The sequence below is a fragment of the Drosophila simulans genome, chromosome 3R (genome assembly GCF_016746395.2).
Source record: "Drosophila simulans strain w501 chromosome 3R, Prin_Dsim_3.1, whole genome shotgun sequence".
Lineage (NCBI taxonomy): Eukaryota > Metazoa > Arthropoda > Insecta > Diptera > Drosophilidae > Drosophila > Drosophila simulans.
This window is the reverse complement of record NC_052523.2, coordinates 14,912,539-14,937,835: the sequence shown is the minus strand read 5'-3', so window position 1 is coordinate 14,937,835 and position 25,297 is coordinate 14,912,539. Positions and strand designations below refer to the sequence as shown.

At 44.0% G+C, this 25,297-nt stretch overlaps 8 protein-coding genes and 1 long non-coding RNA gene across 16 annotated transcripts; 3 read left to right on the top strand and 6 right to left on the bottom strand.

Annotated features, from left to right (window-relative positions):
- Positions 1–334: 334 nt before the first annotated feature.
- On the top strand, positions 335–11,927 carry LOC27206728 (nocturnin). 6 transcript variants are annotated; one of them, XM_016182545.3, is made up of 7 exons: positions 335–640; positions 9,800–9,904; positions 10,193–10,425; positions 10,480–10,542; positions 10,653–10,774; positions 10,842–11,474; positions 11,539–11,927. In XM_016182545.3, the coding sequence occupies exons 1-7, from the start codon at positions 576–578 to the stop codon at positions 11,746–11,748; spliced, it is 1,431 nt and encodes a 476-aa protein (XP_016035203.1). In that variant the 5' UTR covers positions 335–575; the 3' UTR covers positions 11,749–11,927. The 6 variants fall into 6 exon arrangements, with proteins under 6 accessions (XP_016035203.1, XP_016035201.1, XP_016035200.1 ...); XM_016182541.3 differs by lacking the exon at positions 335–640 and adding an exon at positions 7,782–8,048; XM_016182543.3 differs by lacking the exon at positions 9,800–9,904 and having other exon boundaries at positions 337–640.
- Positions 2,916–4,972, bottom strand: LOC123327260. The gene is made up of 4 exons (XR_006541872.1): positions 4,445–4,972; positions 4,209–4,355; positions 3,234–4,148; positions 2,916–3,091 (listed from the first exon to the last, which is right to left on the bottom strand). It is a non-coding gene; the product is annotated as an uncharacterized LOC123327260 (long non-coding RNA).
- A 491-nt stretch (positions 11,928–12,418) lies between the features above and the next one.
- LOC6728561 (succinate dehydrogenase cytochrome b560 subunit, mitochondrial) lies at positions 12,419–13,241 on the bottom strand. Its single transcript, XM_016176994.3, has 2 exons — positions 13,083–13,241; positions 12,419–13,025 (listed from the first exon to the last, which is right to left on the bottom strand). The coding sequence occupies exons 1-2, from the start codon at positions 13,214–13,216 to the stop codon at positions 12,512–12,514; spliced, it is 648 nt and encodes a 215-aa protein (XP_016035196.2). The 5' UTR covers positions 13,217–13,241; the 3' UTR covers positions 12,419–12,511.
- A 238-nt stretch (positions 13,242–13,479) lies between these two features.
- On the top strand, positions 13,480–14,584 carry LOC6728560 (translationally-controlled tumor protein homolog). Its single transcript, XM_039294922.2, has one exon. The coding sequence runs from the start codon at positions 13,678–13,680 to the stop codon at positions 14,194–14,196; it is 519 nt and encodes a 172-aa protein (XP_039150856.1). The 5' UTR covers positions 13,480–13,677; the 3' UTR covers positions 14,197–14,584.
- A 1,006-nt stretch (positions 14,585–15,590) lies between these two features.
- LOC6728559 (zinc transporter 7) lies at positions 15,591–17,868 on the bottom strand. 2 transcript variants are annotated; one of them, XM_039294917.1, is made up of 4 exons: positions 17,492–17,868; positions 17,230–17,445; positions 16,739–17,158; positions 15,591–16,650 (listed from the first exon to the last, which is right to left on the bottom strand). In XM_039294917.1, exons 2-4 carry the CDS (start codon positions 17,408–17,410, stop codon positions 16,151–16,153), a joined length of 1,101 nt encoding a protein of 366 aa, XP_039150851.1. In that variant the 5' UTR covers positions 17,411–17,445; positions 17,492–17,868; the 3' UTR covers positions 15,591–16,150. The 2 variants fall into 2 exon arrangements, with proteins under 2 accessions (XP_039150851.1, XP_016035194.1); XM_016176993.1 differs by having other exon boundaries at positions 17,230–17,426.
- Positions 17,869–18,744: 876 nt separating this feature from the next.
- Positions 18,745–19,740, bottom strand: LOC6728558 (40S ribosomal protein S25). Its single transcript, XM_002103863.4, has 3 exons — positions 19,586–19,740; positions 19,021–19,297; positions 18,745–18,952 (listed from the first exon to the last, which is right to left on the bottom strand). Exons 1-3 carry the CDS (start codon positions 19,586–19,588, stop codon positions 18,879–18,881), a joined length of 354 nt encoding a protein of 117 aa, XP_002103899.1. The 5' UTR covers positions 19,589–19,740; the 3' UTR covers positions 18,745–18,878.
- Positions 19,741–19,872: 132 nt separating this feature from the next.
- LOC6728557 (zinc finger protein 2) lies at positions 19,873–21,253 on the top strand. The gene is made up of 4 exons (XM_002103862.4): positions 19,873–20,085; positions 20,149–20,915; positions 20,974–21,045; positions 21,102–21,253. Exons 1-4 carry the CDS (start codon positions 19,969–19,971, stop codon positions 21,226–21,228), a joined length of 1,083 nt encoding a protein of 360 aa, XP_002103898.1. The 5' UTR covers positions 19,873–19,968; the 3' UTR covers positions 21,229–21,253.
- Positions 21,240–23,459, bottom strand: LOC6728556 (zinc finger protein 184). 2 transcript variants are annotated; one of them, XM_016176992.3, is made up of 5 exons: positions 23,128–23,459; positions 22,696–23,069; positions 21,853–22,635; positions 21,453–21,788; positions 21,240–21,386 (listed from the first exon to the last, which is right to left on the bottom strand). In XM_016176992.3, exons 1-4 carry the CDS (start codon positions 23,354–23,356, stop codon positions 21,483–21,485), a joined length of 1,692 nt encoding a protein of 563 aa, XP_016035193.1. In that variant the 5' UTR covers positions 23,357–23,459; the 3' UTR covers positions 21,240–21,386; positions 21,453–21,482. The 2 variants fall into 2 exon arrangements, with proteins under 2 accessions (XP_016035193.1, XP_002103897.1); XM_002103861.4 differs by having other exon boundaries at positions 21,860–22,635.
- A 176-nt stretch (positions 23,460–23,635) lies between these two features.
- LOC6728555 (J domain-containing protein CG6693) lies at positions 23,636–24,933 on the bottom strand. The gene has a single exon (XM_016176990.3). The coding sequence runs from the start codon at positions 24,754–24,756 to the stop codon at positions 23,857–23,859; it is 900 nt and encodes a 299-aa protein (XP_016035191.1). The 5' UTR covers positions 24,757–24,933; the 3' UTR covers positions 23,636–23,856.
- Positions 24,934–25,297: the final 364 nt, after the last annotated feature.

The window sequence follows — 25,297 nt, the reverse complement described above, 5'->3', positions numbered from 1 at the left end:
ACAGAGTATATTGACTATTTTAAAATATTTAAAAGTTTGAATTTAAAAAAAAACAATAAACATTTTAAAAACTTACAAATATATGTTGTTTTTAATTCTATTATATTTCAGCATAACTTTATGTCCATATTTTTAAATAAGGTGTTTCTCTTCGTTTTGTGTTAAAATAGCGCATTCGATCGTCGGTGCAGCATTGCAAACTTCTCTCATTTCAGTTGGCTTTTACTTTCTTCCGCCTGGCACCAATACTAATACTAATTCGCGCCGACTGCACTCTCGCTCTCTCTTACCTCCCCAATTTCTCTTCTCCTACGTCACAGAAAGCGTTATCTTCCAAGTTTTTTTTCGTGGTGCCCGCTTAGTGTGGAAAACGTGTTCGACGCGGAAATGACATTGATAGTGAAATTTTAACCAAATTTTCGGGATCGTGTTTTTTTTCCAAATTTTCGACAAACCAACCAAACCATTTACGAAAGTCTCAAAATACGATTTGATGAAAGTGAACTTTGATTTACGGCACTTACAAATTAGTTTTCACCATATAAAATTAATTAAAACAAAGGGCTGAGTGCAAAATGAAGCTAATTTCCACAGTTGTTTACCTGCTGGTGGCATTCTACAAATTCGCCAAGAAGCTCTTGTAAGTGGCACCAATTACCTAATATTAGTTTCAGACTTTTGATTTTTGGGCGTGCCGGGCTTTGTCCTTTTTTCGCCCTTTTCCCTCCCTCGAAATTGTGGAAATCTTGAAGATTATTGATATAACAACACGGAAAACATTTCGTTGTTTGCTGCTGCTCTTCATAAACTAAATTTTCCTTTATCAAGCTTTTGCGTCTGGCTCTTTGTTTGCTGTTTTCCTTAGTTTCTTCTTTATTGTTTATGTGGTTTGTTTTCGGACCTGCAGTTTATTACACAAAAATACAAATTTTGCTCCAATCTGCTGACTAGTGCGAGCGGGAACGAGGCAACCGCTCTTTGTGTGCTCTTCTCGCTCGTTCTCTCAAACCCCACCACACCTCCCCACCACCACTAAAATACCCCAAAGAAGCTCCACGTTTTTGTTTGGGTTTGAGGTCGCTAGGAAATTTGATGTGCTTTGTTCCATGTGGAGATTGTAATTTACCCAAGTGCCTGCGTGTGTATGTGTATGTTTGTGTGGCAAAGAAATGGGTTTTTAATTACTATAACTGTCCTTTTGTGTGGGTGTTTTTTGGTGAGCTCTTCAGCTGAAAAGGGCGTTGTACACATATGTAATTCACAACGAGAGCACATAAGATCTTTTCTGATTAAAGTGAATATCCCTTGTTGCAGGAAGCCGTAATTTCATTACAATTGACCGCAATTTCCCGTCCATGAAATATTCCACTTGTTGAGCGCATTCGTTACTGACTGGGGGAAATTTTGTGAAAGCAAATTATATGTCCTTTTCAGTTGTTATTAGTATCAATTATTTATCGATTTGCCTGCGATTGTTTGTAAGTTAACATTATTTCAATCGATCAATAAACTCATTTATTAACCAATCAGCTTTAATGTGCAAACAAGAGGTATTATCACCAATTAATCTATCTCTTTGAATGTTTGAAATGAGATATGTAAGTTTATTGGGCAGTAGCTATCTTATCTTTTAATCCATAATTATCAGATATGCATGTAATAATGCTTATACCCTGTATAGGACTTATAAGGACTAACTAAATCTAACTAGCAAAAACCCGACACAGCTGGAATGACTCAGTTATAGGTTTTATACTTACTGATGTTCATATAATCCGTTAAAAACATGAGATTAGAATATTTACTATGAATTATAGAAAACAGTTCAAATTCCAAAATATTCGCTTAAGTATTTATGATTTGCATTCGTAAATATGTAGGTGGTATGTTTTCTAATAATGTGAACGGCACGCGTTCGTCAATTCCATTGGGCAATTGATAAGGTGCGAGTATAAGACCACCAGACTGGCATACATGACAACAAACAAACCTCCTTAATTAGGACCACATAGTATCGAAGATAAACTAAAAAGTGAACTTTATACCGAAGGCCGCGGTTGGTCCACTCGAAATCCTTATCTAATCTCAGCGGCTAGACCACTGGCTGCGCGTAATAAAGTAATAAATACACTCAGCTCCATATATGATGGAACTAAATAGTTGTATTCACCACCTAATCAGCGAACGGACTCACACTCACCAGTGACCTTGACAGGCCAACTGGGAGCTTAGGATTTGCGAGAACTACGCAAAACCAACCGCCCCAAACTAAATGAAACCAACAAGATCCGGGCTACGTCACTTTTGGTTGCATTCCCCGTTCTAATCGATACGTTGTAAATCACATTCCGTTTGAAAGTTTTATAACTGACCCGCACGAGCGAATTATGCTCGGCGAAACGCTTTCAAGTGGTCTGATACCTTATAAATGTGGCCGATAAGATATGCCCACGAAACCAGACACTAGACCAGACACGATCCTCATGTCATTGGCATTGTTATCAGCGCAAATTACAAATTGATCAGAATTGACCCACTCAGGTCCAACAAAGTAAGTGGGCACTCCAAGTGAGTCATTTAATCGACGTCTTTGGGTCTTTGTTTTTAATGGGGAAAGCAATTGGGAGTTGCCTTTTAAATGTGCTAAAGATTACAGACCTGTAAAGATCCCCTTGGAGTCTCGCTTTTATAAACCAAATAAGGAAATACATATAGTAACATATCTACACCCACAACTCCCCAATCACAACTAGACTCTGGGGCGAGCCAATGTCCACGTCCCCTAAACAAACATTCGATCACTTGGCGAGCCAACTGAAATAACAAAAACTTCCGCCCACACAATCGTCTCAGGATTCTCAAATTACTCCTATTTTTCGGGGCTCCTCTCTTAACGGGAGAATAGACACCTCTCGTTCCGGGAGAATAGACGTTGATATCTTTATTCTCTTAAACTTCGTTCTTAAGCTATCCCAATCCGCCTATATAAACCCAAACATATCCCTATACATCAGTTCAGTTCTGAGTACGTTATCCACCGTTATCCATTATCCAACATAGTGATAATCCAAAGGCTCTAGTTCTTCCTTTACTGGAAATAATAAAACGTTTAATAATAAATAAAATAACCTCCTGTGTTCTTTTTTTTTATTAAACACTCGGTCTGAATTCGTAAATATATATATTCTATGAAAGATTACTAACAGGCAAAATTTAATACTATCTTCACTCACCAAAAACACAAATCAGGTATTTATGGATACATTTTGAATGAAATATGTGTAAGAAGTAGCTTAAATACGTCGAAAATTTTATAAACCACATAAAACTATCAGCAACCTTCAAATCTAGAAGCTATTAACCGCTTAAATACTTTGCATCACTCATACGCAGGGTGTGCCCATTAGAATGGAAACCGAATTCACACTACTGTTACAAACCCGGAGAGCGTGAGCCATTGAACTTATTACGATAATGAGGTGGAGAGCAAGAATCCAAGAGAGCGAGAGGGGTCTCTCGCCGGCCGATGGTGCAATGGTGTTGGTGTACCGTACCGATGGTGTAACGATGGTGTGGCTGCCTCAGTCGGCCAGACAAACAGAGAGGTCTCTTTTGCATTATCCTTATCAGCTTCAGCTGCCGGGCGCTGAGAGCGTTGGTATAAATGTCGCAAGGCACGTACCATCGCGTTTAGTTCTTTTCAGCTCGCCAGAGCATTTGAACCGCCCTGTCAATCCGCATTAGACGCCACCTCGGTTCGCGTGAAAACTCGGCGGACACTTTGGTTACTCATCGATCGCCATTTAACCATGTGTGGTAGTGCTCCGTAGTGCAGGCTGCAAAATGGTGAGTTTGGGATGCAGGACATAGTCAGTTTGCTCCACTGAACCACTTGCAAAGTGCTCGGAAAAGCGGTCCAAGTTTCATTTTGCCTCCAGATGGAATCAGCTTTTGCCGGAGTAGAACCAGTTTTTTCCAAGCCAGTGCCGTTGCGATACTCACCACATGTACTGCGAGTATGTGTCCCAATCTGTCGCTATGCTGTTGTATAACAAAAATAATCGCGTACTCTTTTTGTCTATACCCTGTACAAATGCCGAGACTAAAGGAATATGCTATAAGAGTTCCCGCATGATGTGATAAGAAACCTTAAATATATATAAATCAGTTGAGAAAGCATCGTGAGATAGCACGGCTTGCGTATTTACAATACGTATTTTGTAACATCTGGAACAAGTACAGGTCATCTGATAGTCGAGCATCCCAGCTGGTCGTGTGTATCATTCCCTGATAAGGTTATCACATCCCTGGCGTTTTTCCCTTTTTATTCGTTTTTGGTTTGCTCTGAGATTAGTCTATATCAAATGAACAATCGATGACCCGATCGGTCAGCGGTAGCAGGTGTCTTGCTACAATATAGTCAGCTGAATTAACAACAACTTACATAGTTTCGCACCACGAATGCCCCTTATCACTCCCACGAGGAAAAGGCCTGTCATAAATTGAGCGGACCTGTTGCCAAGTTCATGTGGCATTTTGGCCGAATCCCCAGGTTCATATGTATGTACATATAGCCGTATAAATAAAACCTCAATGTCGGCCGCTGCTCTTGTTGATTTCACTCGACTTTCCGCAGTGCATTGCCAGAAAAAATTGAGGTCCGTTTAAACGTTTGTAGAGAAGTCACACCTGCGGAAGGGGAAGAGATTATTATATTTAATTAGTGCTACATCTAAAAGTGACTCGAGGCTTATAGGTATGTACAGCTAAAAAAATAGTACATAAACATTGAAGTAGATCAAGTTCAATAGCAGCTGAGCAAACAAAGAACTAGGCAAACTTTTGTTGAATAGAAAAATACAAGCGCTTCGATTAATATTTAAATAGACAAATTATTTACCATTTATTCTTCATAATAGTTTGACATCTAATTAATACTCTGTTTACTTATCTATCAACTTTTAAAGGTTTAAAATACTCAACAATTGTATATATATAATAATTCTTATGGCTAAAAAAAATTTTCATAATGTAAAACTTATGTAAAATTAAAATTCTTGCCTACTCTTAGGCTGATTTTAAAGAACTTTTTAAAACATATGAGAATATTAAATAAAAAACCTAATTTATGGTACTCAATTCGATTGCCAAAAAAACGCTATAACTTAAAAATAATACAGTTAATTATAATATTCACAAATATTTGCAATTGACTTCAAAAGATTTAAGAGATAAATAGATACCATAACTTGTCGTATTGCGGAAATGAATGGAAGTCGTTGTGTTCATTCAATTGGCTTTTAGTTTATTAGCCAAATGAATTGCAATCAATTCGCTCTTGAATTAATGCAAATCATGAAAGTGCATAATAATTTATTAGCTACAAATTAGCATTGAAGGCACTTGCCTTTCCTCTCTTTCGGTTTCGATTGCAATTTGGGATGAGGGAACAAACTGAGGCGTAAAATTAATTATGTTTGTGTGGAAGTCGAGTGTCAGGCAGCTGACATAGAGCGTAATTAATCAATCGCAGCTGATTGAAAAGTGTTCTTTATTTATCTGTAATTGATTGAGTCTGTGGAATACGGAATTCCTGTGTGGCATTTTCACCCAGAAACCAAGAAACGCGTTGACAATTGATTAGAAATTATTGTTTAAGCTCAAGACTAAGTACTTCCTTTAATTATCATGTTGTGTAAACACAATTTTTGAGATATATTGCAATTATTTCGCACTCGATGTAACCTTAAGCAGCAGAAAGTTCGAGTGGAGTCTTGAATGTTATGATTTCGAAGTAATAACAACGCTTGTTGTTCTGATACTGATACTGATTCTGATTCATCGGGTCAAGTTTAAAGTCACGTCAAGATGAAAGTATAATTGGGCATTGAGCTGCTGCCGACTGACTTTTGGACAATCGAAATCAAATCTCTATTTTGCTAATAACAAATTTGACATTTTGGAAAGTAATCAAACAAAATGTGGTTTGCCTTTAAACGAAACCGAACGAGAGCGGCAATTTCAATTTCATGCCGTTTATTAAACCTATGACTTGAATGACTGAATGCCTGAACAGCGGCAATCTGTCTGCTCTTTTAATGAGAAACTACAGAGAGAGAGCGATCCGATCAGGGAACTGAGCAACTGGCAGTTGGCACTTGATTGCCTCGATCTCGACTAGAGTCGGCCAGAAGATATAAATAAGGAAAGGCAACGCACGCGCGTATTAATTGTTGGCTGTTCTAAACGGCCAGAAGTGCATCGCATATTACGCATACGCAGCGTGGCCAGTGATAAGTGACCAAAACTGGCTCAAAAGTAGCAGTTAGAAGTGACAATGGATCAAAAAACCACGGGACTACGCGAAAACTATGGCCATCGCCGTCAGCCCGCCTTGGGCAAGGCCATGCCAGTGACAGCTCTTTTGCTGAATTTGGAGTCCAATCCTTTGGATTACAGTAGAAGTGACAATGGAGCCGAGCTGCTGGAAGAGGATGACAAGCCACCGCAATTTTTTGGTGTTACGGATGAGCCTCCCTCGCCCAACGAAGAGGATTACAAGCCACCCAATCATTACGAGGACGATGGAAAACTGGCTGGTGATCGACACAGGGAGATACCCTGTTCGAATTGCCTGCAAACGGCACCCGGCCATCTGACCGATCGCCAGTCGGCCATCAATGAGATGTGCCAGCGCCTGTGTGGTCCCGAATGCAGACGTCCACAAGGTCTCACGTTGGATGGTGTGCGTCAGGATTTCCTCAGGCAGTACGAGATCGCGGAAGCTGTGGCCAAGACCTCGGCCATGACCTCCACCGTTCAGATGAAACAGCGCCTGGCGGCGCGAAAACTGGAATTCGAAAAGGAAATGGAAATGGACGAACAGCGGGGCGTGGCCAGCCCCCGTATCGATATCAATCTCGGCCAGAGCAGTTCCGCCGCTGCAACTGGAATGGGAGAGTTTGAGTTCGAGCCGCCTCGCGATTTGCTCTTGTATCTGGTGAGGTGAGATACTCGTTTCTTACAGGGGCCATATATGCCAGATACCATAACCATAGGCTGTAGCGCGGCTGTCGCGCTTATAAATCAAGTTCATGGCTGGCAGCGTGTCAAGTGTTCTTAGCCATTGGCCAGGCCTCAAAGCCACTTAGCGGCAATCAACAATAACGACAACAACAACAGCAGCAACAACAAGTGATCCCCGAGAGCAACAAAAACTAACCTTGCACAATTTGCGCGAAAGTGATCATGACAAAACTGACAGTATACGAGTATATAGGTAGTCAATTATATACATATGTACATGTGTCCCAGGAAAGGCGGAAAAACGACCGATTTAATAAAAATATAAAGTATAGCAGCGGCACTATTAGAATATTTGTGATCTACTTATTTATTGAATAGCTTATTTCAAACAATTGCAATTCTAGTTATGAGTTAGTTACTAGTACCAATCATTGTTATCCATGCGCTATAGTATCGATATTATTAGCCCATCTAACGTAAAGCTGACTACTTGATGCCTTTCCATTAAGTGATAACTCATGAGTGGCAACTAAATTGCCATTATATCAGTGTAAATGAACTAAAAAGATTTTATCAATGAATGCAATAATTGCGTTTGGGTCACGAAAGTGTTTCGGCACGTGCCTAATTTGATTAAATCAAGTTCAAAATTCCGCAACGAGATTGGTGGGCATTTTGCAAGTGACGTTCAGCGAAGAGAACGAAAATTTAATTATTTACTAAACATTAACCTCGTAATCATTTTACCTTTCTAGGAAACACAGATGGGGCCGCGTCTCTTTGACATTGCCATACTGACACTAAATATAAAACATTTCAAGTTATCCTAATATCTAACCAAGAAACCAAGAATCCCAGTTCTAAAGTCAGCCACCGAAAGATAGCAAACTGAAAGTGATATTTAAGTTGGGACAAGCGTAAAGTTTGCACAAACAGTTCAAAATGGAGTTTCTAATGAAAACGTCGCGTTTGATCGTCACATCGAAGACGTTCGCAAGACGTGTGGCCGTTCCGATTCCCAGGTAACGAAATCGAAAAAGAAATTGAAATTGAAAACGAAATCTACCCCCGGTATGCGCAGAAAATCGGCTAGAGATACAACAGATATAGCTACTATATAGCTTGGGCGGGCAGCTCATTAGGCATGTAACTGCGTTGCTGTATAAATTGTGCAGATACAATTGTATCTTTTGTCTGCGCAATTTGCATTTGAGAACATTTCGGATTCTGCTTAGGCATACAACAGCGCCATTGATTATCTAAGGATGCTGGCATGGGATGCTGGCTGCTATTTTCTCCACTTTTTTGCATCCATGCATACATACAGCACTTTTGTTTTCATTAACTGATAGCCATAAATATTTAACAAGCCAGCCAGCCAGCCAGCTAGCCAAACAGACAGCCAGTCGGTCCGACGTACTTATAGAATCGTTCTTTTGTTTAGCATTTTGGCGCGGGAGCTCTCCACACGTGAGCCGAACGTATTGATCTCGTTCTGGGGGTATCTGTATCGGTATCGGTATCTGTATCTTGCAGATACATCTCGTATGCGAAATACCCGTTTGTGCGTGCTCTCCTCGCGATCTTTTCGCTGCCTCCAGCGCGAATGATCTCTCTAATAAAACCCCGCACTTCAGTTGGCATTCAGTTTCGCCAAAGTCGCTTGCAAGCGCACCTCGTTCCGGCGCCCCCAAAGATCGCTAAAGTCACCACCTCACATATCCCACAAAAGTAAAACAAACCCATTCGAAATCCACAACATCCAAATCCTTTGATCCTGCCGCAGTCATGGAGCCAGCAGTTCCCATTAAGCGAGCCAACAAGGCGCCCTGCAAAAACGATCGCAAGGCATATCTGCAAAAAGTGATGCTGACCAGGTGAGATGGGATGCGAACCGAGATGTGGGATGTAGGATGAGGGGACAACTGATCCACCGGCGGCGGGTGATTGATTGCGGTGACATGCCGAAACCCGTAAGCCCCAAATCCAGTCGCCATTCGCCATTCAATCCCAATCCCCGGCGGGAACTGGTTTCGATTCTCTCGCGGAGCGTTGGAAACCAGACGAACAGCTGCGAAGCTATTGACCGAGCGACATTTCGCCTTTGTTTTTGTTTCGCGGGATTATCGTCGCGTGGGCGTTCCAGATTCTCCCACCTCTTTCCCCTGCACCCATCTAATACCCCGCTCTAATGTCCGGTAATCTTCTTAGAATCGGAGCATATGTGCTAATTGCCGTGAGCTGGGACCCATGAAAACCAGAAACGTTCTAACCAGCAATATGAAAACTCACATTTAGCTGTGAGCTACGCAGATTAGTGTGATCGAGTCCAGCTTCAGGAAGTCAGATTCATTTGATAAAGGAATCAATGATGAATGCAAGTCAGATTTGCTATCTGACAGTTAATCGTTCAATATTAAATACAGATATAATATTGAATGAAAAATGAAATCATGCATTCCATCATAACCAAAATATAGTTAGTTGCTATACGCTACCTAGCAACAATGATTGAAAAGAATAGAAAATATATCTATAGTTGAGAAAGAGTTTTTGAAAATGGTTTTAAGCTCGCTAGTTGATTGTGTCAGATTGAATAACTGAGCACTATATCAATAACTCCTTGTTCCAATCCCCCATTTTCGAAATTATTCACTTTTGTGTTTTATTGTTTTCTTTAAATTGATCAAATCTGATTGGAAAACCTAACAATTTTTACTATTTTTCTTCCCTGCACACAAAACACTTACTCCGTACAAATAACTCCTCGCAGCAAAGTGAAAATGGGAAAATTTTATACGAGTCAGCGTCATAGTCATAGTCTATTCATTTTCAGCATAATACTGAGAAAAATTCTATATAGAAAACCCGATGCTTTGTGAGTACCAGAAAATGTGAAATGATATGTATTTAATTGATGTTGTTTATTTGGTGTTATGCGCTGAAAGTTGTTTGTTTGTTGCGAGAAGCTTTTATCAATTTGTTTTCGATTGAAATGCTAAAAGAAAACACATTTAAAGACTTTCACAATTGGGTGCATCTTTGTGTTTTGAAATAGCAAAATATAATCGAATAATGAGTGCTAAACACGTTTGCTTAGTCGAGTTTTTATATAGTTAATTGTGCAACGACTGTAAACTAATTGAGTCACCTAATCCTATTGCAGAATGGGCTCATTTAACTCGGCTCCAAAGATCAACAATGTGGACTCCCAGGACGATGGCCTGGTACTGCCCGCCGGTCTGAGCACCCCGGCTCTCCTCCAGCACGTCCAGCAACTGCGTGGCGGTGGCATCGAGCAGCCATCGCTGCTCACCCGCGGCTTTCTGAAACCGCTGCTGGCGGACGAGGATGTGGCCGACGGACTGCGCTGCCTCAAGCTGAACTCCGTGTCGAGGGGTAGGGATGCATCCTTGTCTTATCCGAGGGCTTTATTCTAATCTATTTGTGCAGTTTGCAGTGCGCCAGTTGAGGGCGATGACATTCGATTGCTGCAGTGGAACATCCTATCACAAAGTATGTGCCTAAAAGTATTTATATGCTTATATATGTTTAAACAATTTGCATCATTATACAAATACCTTAATTGTATCCCATTTAACTCGATTTCTTCATCTGAAACCCAGCTCTCGGTCAGCACAACGATGGATTTGTGCGATGTCCTGAGGAGGCTCTCACCTGGGAGCACCGCAAGTACCTGATTGTTCAGGAGATTCTGCAGAACCAGCCCGATGTGATTTGTCTGCAAGTATGTTCACATCAGCCCCCCAAAAATTTTCAAGACAGTCACACTTTAACGTGATTCATTTAATTAGGAGGTAGACCACTTTAAGTTCCTGCAGACCGTGTTGGGTAGCCAGAATTACGCAGGCATCTTCTTCCCGAAGCCGGATTCCCCGTGCCTGTACATCGAGCAGAACAATGGACCCGATGGCTGTGCCATCTTCTACAAGAGGGACAAATTGCAGCTGCAGGGATACGACACGAGGATCCTGGAAGTGTGGCGGGTGCAGAGCAACCAGGTGGCCATCGCTGCCCGGCTGCGTATGCGATCCAGTGGCCGGGAATTCTGTGTGGCCACCACCCACTTGAAGGCCCGCCATGGCGCCCTTTTGGCCAAATTGCGGAACGAACAGGGCCGCGATCTCATCAGGTTTGTGAAGCAGTTTGCCGGCGATACACCGCTGCTGCTCTGCGGCGATTTCAATGCCGAACCGGTGGAGCCCATCTATGCCACGATCTTGGGATGTGATCTCCTCCGCTTGGGCAGCGCCTATGCCGACGTGAAGCTAGACCGCGAGGAGATACTGCATCCCAGCGAGGATGTCGGTGAGTTCGTCGCGAAATCGATGAAACGCGAGCCACCCTACACCACCTGGAAGATCCGCGAAGAGGGCGAGGAATGCCACACCATCGACTACGTTTTTTACACACCCGATCGCCTCAAGGTGGGATACTAAAATAGTTGCAAGCGGTTACAATCTATTTAACAATATTTATGTCAAATTTCAGATCAAAAACTGTCTAGACTTTCCGGCCGGAGAGCAAATTGGCAAGAACCGCACGCCCAGCTTCCAGTATCCATCGGATCACTTTTCCCTGGTGTGCGATTTCGAGCTGCTGCCTCCGACGGAAAACGGAAAGGAAGGCGGCAGCGGAAGTGGGAGCGATGGTGAAAATGAAACGGAAGTGGAGGGCAGCAAGCATGGAGCCATTCAATAGAAAGCTCCACATTCATAATTCGCCGAAGAAGAAGTTTCAATAACATTACATCGATTGTGATATTAGTTGTTAGATACATATTAGCCTCATACACAACCGTTGCACTACAGTTTGCAGCTTTTACAAATGATAATCCAAAATTCACAATAAATAAATTACAACGTATGGAAAAAAGTTAACTGAACTGCATTTTCTATCCATATAAAATTTATTATCAAAATTATTTTAGGATTGATACACTTTAATAAGGAAATACATCTTTTCATATAGATAGATTCTACACATGAACTCATCTAATGAAACGATTGTTCAGTTCTGAATTAAAAGGATATAGTTAGGGAAGCCAGAGAGCTACCCTTAAATAAATGCATTTTCTGAGTCCTGTGTTTGGTTTTAATTTGTCAAGAAAAGGGTAGTCTATAAAAAATATTCCCTACTTTTGGGCGCACGTAAGTAATATTCTGCTATCGGAAATCGCTTGTTCGGGGCGTATACTTGATTTCGCTGTCAATGGACCGCAAGATGTCTACTTAACCGGCCTGTACACTGAACTCACTATACAAATCACCGAAATAGTTAAAAACACGCACACCCTGCAAATTGCAGCGAACAACAAGCGTATGCAGCACGCCCAAAGCAACAAAATGGATTGCGTAACACAACAAACACCTTTATAAATATACACACTACATGTATTTAGTATATAACAATTTTCACACAGTGTTCGCACTAAAATGTAATAGGTTTAGCTGGGGTCTTGGACTTAGAGCAGGGCCAAGATAGCGGATAGCACGAAAGAGGTGGCGACCATTGCGTAACCGGTGGAGTAGACCTCCTTGATCTTCAGGAACCGTCCGGTGTCCCAGAGGAGATGCCTAATACCATTGGCGGTGTGATAGCCAGCCGGATAGGCGATGATGAACTTGAGGGCGGTCAGAGTGGCGCCACTCAGCTGGAGGCCCTCCACCATGGTGACATAGTGGCTAATGTCGTGGGACGAGATCAGAGCGCCCAATCCCAGGCCCCAGACACCCACACCCAGGGCCAATCCTGTGCCGCGGTGGCAGATCGAGAGCATGGAGGTCAGCTGCGGCTGGTAGATGGTCAGATGGGGCGACAGCTCCCTGCCCAAACGCTCGTTCTTCTCGAAGAACGACTCGTCCTTCTGGGTTTCGGCCACGGAGACCACCTTCATCGACACCGGGCGGCTGGCAGCGGCCATCTGGAGGCCTTGGCGCAGCGCCGGCGAGCGGATCAACGAGCTGGAGAGTGCATACCTGCAAAAAGCAGTCACAAATCAGGATTTTCGCAGTGCCATCGCAGAAATTACGTACATTTCCCTGTTTTTCACTCGAACTTGTATTGATGGGACCGTACACTGACTGCGCGATATTACCGCGAGCAGGGATGCCACTACGTTGGTAAAATAAGTCTCGATTGTATCGATTTCATATAAACTGTAAAGCATTGTAAAAACAATGTAATAACTTAATTTCAATAATTTTGTTCTCACTTTTATTTTATTCACCAATTGAGAATATTGCATATATTTATATTTTTTTACTGAAACAGTCTGAAATGATTGAAAGCTAGAATGGCCATAAATATACGTAAGAAACATCAATATTAAACCGATAAAAATTTTGTCCGTCTTTTTAATATTCCCTGCTTTTGAATAAAAAAAAAAGTACGAAGAAAACATTTAAAATTATCGATACGCGTACAGTAGGCGCTGCCACTGCCGGATCAATCGATGCCAGACACAAGCGAGTTGGCAGTTCTTTCGCCATTTTTTCTCGCTCATTCTTTTCGCTGTTCGAGTGAGCGCGTGGCAGGTCGTTTCGCAGTGTTCCCGGTCCGGTGCAGTTGTAGTTGCATTTTCGCCAGCGATTTAGACGCCATCTTCAGACTCCACACAACCCAAACACCATGAAGATCTACAAGGATATCATCACCGGGGACGAGATGTTCGCCGACACCTACAAGATGAAGCTGGTGGATGATGTGATCTACGAGGTGTACGGCAAGCTGATCACCCGCCAGGGTGACGATATCAGGCTAGAGGGCGCCAACGCATCCGCCGAGGAGGCCGACGAGGGCACCGATATCACCTCGGAGTCTGGCGTGGATGTTGTGCTTAACCACCGACTGACGGAGTGCTTCGCCTTCGGCGACAAGAAGTCGTACACCCTCTACCTGAAGGACTACATGAAGAAGGTGCTGGCCAAGCTGGAGGAGAAGTCGCCCGACCAGGTCGACATCTTCAAGACCAACATGAACAAGGCCATGAAGGACATCCTCGGCCGCTTCAAGGAGCTGCAGTTCTTCACCGGCGAATCTATGGACTGCGACGGCATGGTGGCCTTGGTGGAATACCGCGAAATCAACGGCGACAGCGTGCCCGTGCTCATGTTCTTCAAACACGGTCTGGAGGAGGAGAAATGCTAGATGGATCCCCCCAACAAAACGGAACCTATACTCATGCATACCTTCTACACACATATACATATTTATCAGATGCTTAGTTACAATTTTGAAAGTCTTAAATTTATGTTTAAAAACGCTGACAAAAATGCCTGTCTTCGATCAGTGCGATTTTATATCTAATTTCTTTTTACCGGAGCGCTCATGGATTCGACTTTATTGTATGTTTATTGTTTAATCACAGCGAGCTAACAATTGAATTGCGCCACCTATTGTAATTAAAATAATAATTTGATAGCAACACCTACAAATTAGTATGCATTTTCGCTAAGATATCGAAAAACAACAAAGACCGAAAATGGGAACACCAGCACTGAAATTAAACGGAACACCTATACAAAACAACTGTTAATCCGCATGTCTGTACTTCTTTTCAAATATACAGTTATGCGTAGGTAGACGCCGCCATATGGTGGCGTGAGTGGGAACGAGAGGGCGCCACCGCTGTCTGAGTCACAGACTTCAGTTAGTTTGTGTTGTTGCTGCTTTTTGGGGCAATCACGGAGTTATTGACCTTTGACAGTGATGTACACATGCCCCGCTCCAATACCATTACAACCATCGGACATTTTGGAGGTCATGCGCAGTGGAACAAGATTTTCTGCACGTTGCAGTTCGACTTGCCCCAGTTTCTCACGTTGGCTTCGCCCTAACCTCAACCACGCTAACGAACTGCGCCGCTCTCGCTGGAAATTGGGATTCTATAATCTAATTCCAGGTCGGGCAATACGTACGTCTTTATCTGCTTAATGGGCGTGGCGCTGCGCCCCAGGTGCTATTTCCATTTCAGCGAAACGTGTCGACCTGTTGCCGTTCGCCGCGTGAGAGATGTGCACAGTGGACTCTCGTTAGGGCGAACATGCAATATTGTCTGATGTTCGAAAACAAATTTTTTTTAAAAGCAAAATATATTTTCTTAAATTGTAAAGAATATTTTATTTATATATTTGAATATAGTGGAAATAAGAACAATTTACTGGATAAAAAGCTAAAATTTTTTCTCCGATATTCTCAGATATTGTTGAATTTAATGGTTTTTAATATACATACTATGTATATACTTTCTCATTCTTTTGAAGCGTTATTGAAATGGGGGTATTGTTTCAAGAAAACTTTTTAGCAATAAAGAGAACAATGAGCTATACAATTCTGGTTTATTTTGGGGTCTTTCAAATAAAATTAAATTTTTAAGAACAAGTAGTAAACGGGGCAGTACAATAGCAGATTATTTTCAAAGGCGAGCTTTTGTAAATAATTAAAATAGGTTAATCTAATCGAATATGTTAAGTTATTTGTTTATACCCAAAAAAAAAAACCACGGTAATTACCCACCCAACCGGAATTAAAACTCCTTTCAGTTCGGTTTACGTATAAAAATGCTAATAACAAATTAAATTTTATTTCGTTCATAATTTTGATGCTTCAAACTGTGGTAAAAACGATTCACCAAATGCACTTCCACCGCACGGCGGAATGTCCATGGAAATGTCAGTCAGAATTAGTTGCTATTTTCTGGTTTTGTTCATGCTGAATTTTAAAAAATCATTAAATATTTATATTTACCTTTGCACAAAATCATTCGCTTAGCTTACAATTACACTAATGCTCCTCGATATGGACTATCGCATAAGTTATGCCATGCTTTCAGTATGTATAGAATTGGAATGAATGCCGCACGCATTTCAACAAATACAAACGTTAATAAGTTAACAAAAATTCGGAAAACTACAACTGAAAATCAAACACTTTCTTTTACTTAGCTCTTGGAGGGGACATTCGGAAGTGATGGGGGTATTGTGGCGCCGTAGTATACTAAAATTTCATAATGTTTGAGTCGCACTGCCCGCAAACATACAACACGCGCTGATAACTATACAGATCATTGTACAAGGACACCGGTGGGTCGATCCCAACGGCATCAAACATAATCCAACTGTATGTAGATCTGCTTGACGCCCACCGCCTCGAAGATCATCCGTGTGTGCGTCACCACGTACTTGGGATCGACGTTCTTGGACACCTCTAGCTTGAGTGCGCCCACATAGACATCGGAGCAGAGGGTCCAGAAGTGCGGCTCCTGCACAGCATAGACGCCAGCCAGACCGGTGACTTTCTGGTAGCACTGCGGCAGCGATCGGTCCAGGTCGGCGGGCTGTCGCTGCATCAGGATCATGATCGACTCCTTGATCAGACTCAGCACACTGAGCGCTATCAGCAGGGCTATGAAGATGGAGCAGATGGGGTCCGCTATCATCCAGCCAAACATGTGCATCAGCACCGCCGAGATGATCACGCCCACCGAACCCAAAGTGTCCGCCAGGATGTGCAGGAAGACGCCGCGCATGATCTGCGAGTTGCTGCCCGACATGTCGCCGTGCGAGTGTCCATGGCTGTCGTGATCGTGCGAGTGTCCATGGCCTAGAAATGGGCGGATTGGAAGGGGGTTATTAGAATATGGTCCCATTCCTAATGAACATAATGAGTAGTAGTCTCCTACTGCAATTACCATTGTCCAAGGTGATGGCCTGGTGATTGTGATTGCCGGCGTCCGTGTGGCCGTGCGAGTGCCCGTGCCCGTGGCCACCACCGTGGGAGTGTCCGTGTCCACCGTGCGAGTGTCCATGCCCGCCGTGATTGAAGGCATATATGCCCACCAGGTTCACCAGCAGTCCCAGCACGGAGACGACAAACAGACGCTCGTGCTTGACCTCCGGCGGTTCAATAAGTCGCTCCACGCCCTCCGAGAGAATGAAGAAGGCGATGAACAGCAGGAACAGGCTATTCACAAAGCCGGCCAGCACCTCGGCGCGCACATAGCCGTAGGAGAACTTGTCGTTGGCCTTCCACTTAGTGATAACCGAAGCGGCCAGTCCCGCCAAGAGGCCAGTGCAGTCGAAGAACATGTGGAATGAGTCGGAGATCAGGCCTGCGGATTAACCATCAAGTAGGTTATAAACTGCGGATAAGATAAAAAGTCATTAGTGGCCATGTACGTACCCAAACTGTTCGTCACAATGCCGTAAAAGAGCTCCACGAAGGCGAAGCTCAGGTTAAGCAGCAGAAAGAGGAACAGATTCCGGGAGTTGCGGTCGGAGAAGATGAGTCGCTTCCAGCTGTTGAGCTTCTCCCGGACCCGGTAGCCCAGGCTGCTCCGGTCCTTGTGCGAAAGCGGTATCATCTTGCCGGTTATGGATCTGCAAAAGAGCACGAGACCTACATGAGATCTAAGCACCCAAGATAGCACACTTTGTTTGCATACGTGGTATTATCGGGTGGCTATAGCCGCGCTCCAGCTGATTCCGTGATTCCCACTCCGCTTCTGGCCGGGTTCGCGAGAATCTTTATCGGCAACGGCGGCGGCGGCAGGTCTCTTTTCTTTGATTCCCAAATTATCTCACAGCTAAAACGCTTCCTGCTCGACCTCGTCGTCGTCTTGTGTGCACAGTTGTGCGGCGCGGGCTCGTCGATCTGCGATTCAGCTGTAGCTTAATTCATTTTTACAGGCTACCAGATACCAGAACCGAACTCCCGTCTTTGCCAGCACCAAACCAATCTGCCGTGTTGTCATCAAAATAATGGTAACCACGTAAACATTTCGCCCGAGCGCAAGCAGCGTTTCGTTGTGAATGGCAAATGGCCACAGTAAGTTCATCATTGAAAGTTTGTTGGGTATTCATTTCAGTGGTCGGTTTCCAGTTACATCTTCTGGCATTTTGTTTGAATACTGGTTGGAATATAATGTATATACTAATTTTAAAGAAGTTTGATTTATTGCGGTCTTTTGATTATTATTATTTTTCAATTTAATCATTTATTAAGAATTCTAATTCTAATTTGTATACCTATACTTATGAAATGAGACTTTAATAAACTTGAATTGCATTTCTTTTTGACTATATTTTGTTATCAGATCAACAAATTATGAAGTTACAATTGAGTGCTCACTGTCACGTGAAAACCGAGAGGTTGAATGGCTTTTAGAGCAAGAAGAAGACAAGTACTTTTTTCTTATTGGGAATTCGTTATTTTTTGATAAACAAATATTAATCAATTGTATTTGTGAAAATATCCAAATTCTTGCTGTTGAAAGTGGACTCATGATATTCATAATATAATGATTCATGCAAATGATTCATGATATTACTATTTGTATAAATATAACCATTCAAAGAGCTAATTCAACTGCTAAAATCATTTTAGCGGCTGTTTTAAAAATAGTTCCTAATCTTTACCAAGACATTAAAGAAATGTTTACTTTTTTATAAGTATTTTTGATTAAACGCACATTGCAATGAATAATAATTGCTATTATAAGAATTCTTGGTATCCTGATTTCCAAATATAGTGCACTATAGCTGTTCGATTTGTAAGAACATTAGAACTGCAAATAAAAACACTGATAAGATATTTTACATTCCCAGTCGGATATCTCCGTCGACTCCTTGAAACCAGCAGTGATACATCACTCTATTAAAGGGTATATCTTTATAGCAATTAAACATCACGCAAATGTCCCTTACATCAATAAGAAAGCAAGTTTATTAAACGTTTCACACAGCGGCATCGTAGTGCTATCGATACAGAGTTCTATTGTAAGGCGAGTGCGACTACGGCGATGCGAGATGGGCAAAAGGTAAAACATTCATTTACGCCTCATCACCCTTGGTGGCACGTGTGTAGATGACCTGGGAATGATGCTGCACGACCTGCTTGATCAGACCTAAAAGCAAAGAGATGTGGCATTAGGATTTGTGCTAACGAAGTGCTAGGAAGCGTAAGGAAACGTACCCTTCTCGCGCAGCTCGATGAGAGCACGCTTGGCCAGGGAGCCGCGGATCTTCAGACGCTCGGAGACCACCGATGGGGTGATCAGCTTGTAGGCGGGCACTTCCTTGTACAGCTTCTCGTAGGTGGCCTTGTCGAACAGCACCTGGTTGTTCAGCTTGTCCCTGACTTTTCCCTTGGACCACTTCTTCTTCTTGGCCTTGCCGCCGCCGGATCCCTCCTTCTTCTTTTGTGTCTTTTGCGGCTGCTTGGCCGAAGACTTCGCGTCCTTCTTAGGCGGCTAGAATGTTGCAAAGAAAAACGGGCTCGTATTAACAACTGGCACTTGTATTCCAGACATAAATAAACCCCATTGACCACCATTGAGCAGCACCTGGAGTTGCTTGCTTTAAGGTTAAGGCATGCTTTTGTTTTTTGCCCGCATTTTCACATTTTCCCACTTGCGCTGGGTGTTGTTTTCATGGCCCAGCCCTGGGGCGGCACTTCACTCATGTTTTGCCTCCATTTGCGGGCCACTTTCACAGTGAAAAACTATTATTTTCGCAGAATTTAGTAGCAGCGAACTCACCATCGTGAAAAGTCAATGCAGAAAGATGGAGGGCGGAAACGGCCAGAGTTACCATCCATCGCACGGGTTGCTTGCCTGCCTATCGATAGTTGGTGGTGGAGTGTATAAAAATACCGAACCCTATTCGTAACTGATTTCGTAGATAATGAATATGATTAATCTGCATTCTAGCTTTCCGTGTTAGTTTCTATAATTTTCTTTCGAAAATTAGACTTCACCCATTTGTGAAGATGGAATTTAACAATTGTTTTGACTATCGAAACATTTATGGATAAAGGTGCCCGTTGCGCATTCAAAGTGTAATTTGTCATTTTGAGCAACGGTCACACTCCTACGCATGTCAAACAAATAAATTTAAATAATTGGCAAATCAATTGCATAAAATGAAGGAGTTCTGCCGCACCTGCGGCAAGACCGTCGTGGCCGATGAGTGCCTTCAGATCTTCTCGCCTGCGGGCCGAAAGCTGCTGCAGTGTGTCCGCTCCATCACAAATTGCTGGGTAAGTGAACAATTCCACTCAGCAGTTTTCGTTTCCAACCAGAATTTGTTTACCATCTTGCAGCTGCAAAATGTCCAGGATTTGCCCAATCACATATGCACGGACTGCCAGGTGCTGCTCAGCCAGGTGCAAAAGTTCCGGCGACGTTGTGCCAAGATCGAGAAGTTCTTCGCCAGGCGGCGGAGGAGAATGAATATCGGCGAGGCTCCTGCGGCCATGGAGCAACTTCGCGTCCAGCAGGCAGCTGCTCCGGACCCGCTAGGCATTGACGAGCTGATGGCGGCCAGTGACATCAAAATAGAACCCATCCAGTTGCAAATGGAAGAGGATCCGGAACGGCTGAATTCCGAAAATCAGCTTGAACAAGCTCTTAGCTATGCACCGGGTGAAGACATCCTACCCCTTCCCGAGGACTATGGAGAGGCACAGACTGAAGTGGCGACCACTACCAACGAGCCAGCACAGCGAAGAAGCAAGAACACGGCCAAAATAAAGTCCAAGAAGCACACAATGCGCATGGGCCGAAAGCTGATCCATGTGAAAGTCATCGATGATAAGCAGCCAAAGCGTATTGTGGACCGCAATGGACCCAGCGCCAAGCCCTGCATCTGCGAGCACTGCGGCCGGCAGTTCAAAGACACCAGTAATCTCCATGTCCATCTGCTGCGGCACACGGGCACCAAGCCGTTCGAGTGCGACCAGTGCCACCAGAAGTGCTACACACTTCACCTGCTGCGACGCCACCAGCTGAAGCACACGGAGGGTCCCTACGCCTGCACCTTTTGCGGCCTGGAATACAGCACGAACAGCTCGCGCGTGAGACATGAAAGGTGCGTCCTTCTCAGCAGTTAAAGCCACGAATTATAAATGATTATAATGATTTTACAGGGAGGCCTGCAAGAAGGGACGAGCCCCGCAGTCCAAGTGGGAGATCATCAAGAAGGGCGAGCGCACTTTCCAGTGAGTTTCTCTTAGTTATTTCGCATTATTCTATCTAATTTCCCTGTACTTCTCAGCTGCGAGGTGTGCGATCTCTGGTTCTTGCGCGCCGGCAACTTTACTCAGCACATCAACTCCTCCAGTCACATCGAAAACGAACGCAGAAAGAAAAGAAAATTAAATCCAACCGCCATTAATTCATAAATCCAACTAAGTGAAAATTGAAAAAGAAGCACGCATTTCATTCGGTTGCAACAATTTGTACTACGCCCAATTTGCGAGCATTATCCTGATGCATTTTACTGTTCGCATGGCTTTTCATGTTGTACTTGTAGCGAAAGTTCACATTGCAGACCTCGCACCTGCAAAGATGAACAAGCAATTTTATAATTAGGAAGCTAATGAACTAAAAGCTCGAGTACACCCACCAATGTGGACGTTCGCCGGTGTGAATGAGCTCATGCTCCCGCAGCCGCGTGCGCTGATAGAATCCCTTCAAGCAAACGTCGCACTGGAGCGGCCTCTTCTCGTGGGTCATCTCGTGGCGCTTGAGTTTGTTGGGATCCGAGTAGCTCTTGCTGCACTGCTGGCACTTGTAGGCGTTCGCATCGGTGTGCGATTTGATATGCCAGCCCAGAGCGTACTTGGAGGCGTAGTGCTTGTGGCACAGCTTGCACTGATAGCGCACACTTTCTCGAGGCTTGGGCATGGGCTTGGGATTGATGCGCTTCACAATGAGACGAGGCGCCGCATTGTGAACCTCGCTGAAATGGATAGACATAAGTACAAAGGAAAGTTTATGCTTGGATGTTAGTTTTGTACATTTACCACTGACCTCTCGTGCTTTTGGCGAGCGCCGGCATAGGCGAATGTTTCGCTGCAGAAGCCGCAGGCGAAGGGAGTTTCTCCCCGATGACGGATGCGTATGTGCATGTTGCGCATGTAGGCGTCGTAGAATGTCTTTGGACACTCGCTGCACTGGTAGTTCTTGGTGCGACTGTGCCGCAGCATGTGGATGCGCAGATTGTGGGACATGCGGAAAGCCTGGCCGCACTGATCGCACACAAAGTTCGGCGGCTTGGCGCGTAGCTGGGCCCGCCGTATGAGATTCCTCTCTTCTTTGGTCTTTGGGTTGGCACTGCGCTTCGGTTTCTGTTCGCCATCTGCCTTTTCCTTAGCTCTGATTGGTGCTCCCTTCCTGAGTCTTGTTTTTTCGTTCCCTGTATATTGATCTAACAGCTCCTTAAAGATCTTGGCCCCCAGAGCCACACTGAGTGGATCCTGGGCGGCGGGCGGGTCAGCGGACTCAGCGGCTTCGTCGACTGCCTCTTGACTTGGTTGGTCATCTGATGTGGCTTCATCTTCAACATAATCTCCACCTGCATCTTCAATCTCTTCTACATTAGTGTTTTCCGTATCAGATACCAAATCGTGTTCCGACGATATAAGATCCTCATTCTGAGTCTCGAGCTGCACTGCATCAGTTGAGGGCTTGGCTTGGTTGAGCTTGAGCTCGGTGCTGATACACATTTCCCGGAAATCGATGGCATGATCCAGGGCCGATTTACACGCAGGGCACATGAGGCGCGGCTCGTCTGGTTTGTGGCTGATCTACAGGATAGTTAGCGTAATACATGTTATTTTGCTCTATAAAATGTACGAATAACCAACCCAGACACCACTTATGACTTCGATGTGAAAGAGCAGGACACTGTTGGCCGGGTCAAACAGATCCTTGGCCCTGGAGTCCGCGGTGAAGTCCTTGTAGCATGTGCGACACTTTTGCAGCTCATCCCGCCTTTCCTCGCCCGAAAGTGGATCCATTTCCATGGTTACAGTTTCCGATAAATACACACTATCCTGCTCAAATGAAGTATCCTCCGGGGGGATTAGCTTGGCCTCCTCCTCCGCCAATAGCTCAGCCACTAGCTCCTGGTTTCTGCGGCGCTGTGACCTCTCCTCACGGGCTCTTTCCGATGTACTTTCCTGACTTTTGTTCACGCAGGGAACTGCACCTGGTCGCAAAGTGCGCTTTTTTGCCAATCCTAAGCGAAGGACAAGGACTTAGTTGGTCATTTTCGGCGGCTCACACACGGAACTAACCCATTTCGAATTTCAGGGATCCCTCGATGTCCTCATCCTTGAAATGTTCGATGCAAATGCAGGGATTCTTCAACTTTAAGGACTCCTCCGTGTAGCCGCAGAATGCTAGCCAAGCCTTAAACGTATCCGGGCACTTGGGGAAGCGGAAGAAGCCCAATCGTTGCCCAACCGCATTCCTCTTGGAGCCGCAGTTAGAGAAATTTCGGCAATTGGGCACGGCACATCGCATATTTTTAGAAGAAAGTGCGCAATGTTTATATTAAATAATCCAGCAGTGTGACCAGGTGTTGTGCTGCCACGATGCCAAGAATTCGAGGTGGTTACATCGATGACGTCACAAAAAGCGACAGTTATTTGAAAGTGCAAAATGCGAAAGACGACGTTTATTTGATATTTTTACAGAATCTCTGCTTTATTTGACCCACTCACACAGTAGTTCATTAGTAATTGAACAACCAATTATTGTTCTTAGTAAAAATGTAATTTTTTTTATATTAGAATATCAGCATTTCTCGCAGTGATAGCGTTGTATTCTTTTATTTGATTTGATTTTCTTGCGAACCAAGGGAATCTTTTGGGTAATCATGGTAGCCCATTTCTATGCCCACTTAGTATGAATCTAGCGAAAAATACAAGTATACGTACATGGATAAATACATATGAGTAACTAAGCCTAAACTACACGATAAATATATATAAGGAGCGTACGATGAGCAGTGAAGGACGGCACTAGTTCTTGCCCTTCTCCACACGGCCCGCCTTGACTCCATTGAGCTTCTGTTTGGGCACCTGCTTGGCGGCGGGCTTCTTTGACTTCTTCTTCTTCTTCTCGAAGGCGCTGAAGTCAACAGTGTCGGAGTCGTCATCGTTGCCGTACTTCTCCATCAGGCGGTCCATTAGGGAGCCAAAGTTGGACTCGCGCTGATTGCGACGCGCCAGGATCATTTGCTGCAAATCCCCACCGTTGTCGGCCAGATCCTGGTCGTCCTTCTCCTTCTGGCGGCGCTGCAAACGCTCCTTGATCACCTTGGCCTCCTTGAATTCGCGCGCGTACTTCTGGTGGCGCTTCTTGCGCTTGGCTGCCGGCTCCTCGGTGAAGATCTTGTACTCGGGCACCTCGCCGCTGGCAATCATGTCCTGAATGATCTTCTGAATGCGCGGCTCGTCCTCCACCTTCATGAAGGGCACATGGTTCATCAGATAGTTGATGCAACCCTTGCCGCCCAGATACGCCTTCTTCAGATCAGTGCGCTCCAGCTCCGATTCCACATACTCCTTCTCATAGTTGTTGATATCCTCCTCGGTGATGGGCTTGAAGATTTTGCTCCATAACTCCAGCCACGACGACAGCTTGGACTCGCTCTCATCGTCGTCGTCGATCACGCCCTGCTCGTCGTACAGCGCCCGCTTCTGCGTGTCGGTGAGCACCTGGTATAGCTTCGATAGCACCTTGAACTTCTCGGTGGACTCTGCCTTCTGCTCCTCCGGCACTCGATCGGGATGAACGAGCAGGGAGAGCTTGTGGTATGCCTTCTTCACCTCCTTCTCGCCGGCGCCGCGTTCCAGTTCCATCAGCTTGTACACATCGCGCGTCCCAAAATACTTTTCGCACAGCTCAAGCGTCGACATCGCGAATTTCGTATTATTATTTTTTTGCACCAACCCTACCAAACACAAAATGCGCCAAAACGCCGCTCCAGTGTGGCCCTGCGTGGGGCAGACAAAAATTCCTATGTTTAATGGCGCAAACAAAGGTTTAATTTTCCTGTGTACTGCAATTTAGTTATTACTTAACTTTACTTGTAACGAATAGTATTCTATGAATTTTGCTTTAACTTTTGATAATTTTTTATAACATTTTATAGCCTGTGTGATAAGTACCAAATTTCAGGGCTGCATAACATTGCATGGTTGGTGTCCTAACTAAAAGTAACCCGGGTTAAGAACCTATACTGGTGTGTTTCCCCTTATGCTTCGCTTGTATTAATTGTTACGTTATTGCTTTGTAATTTATAACAAAGTTAGTTCCGCCGTCGTTATTTCTTTTTAATGTTTGTATATATCAAAAAAAAAATGGTAAGATTATAAAATTAAAAAGCAAAAACATGGTGAGCAGTGTGACCGTACTGTCAAGAGTGACCATAAACCCACCTCGAAAAAATATACTAGA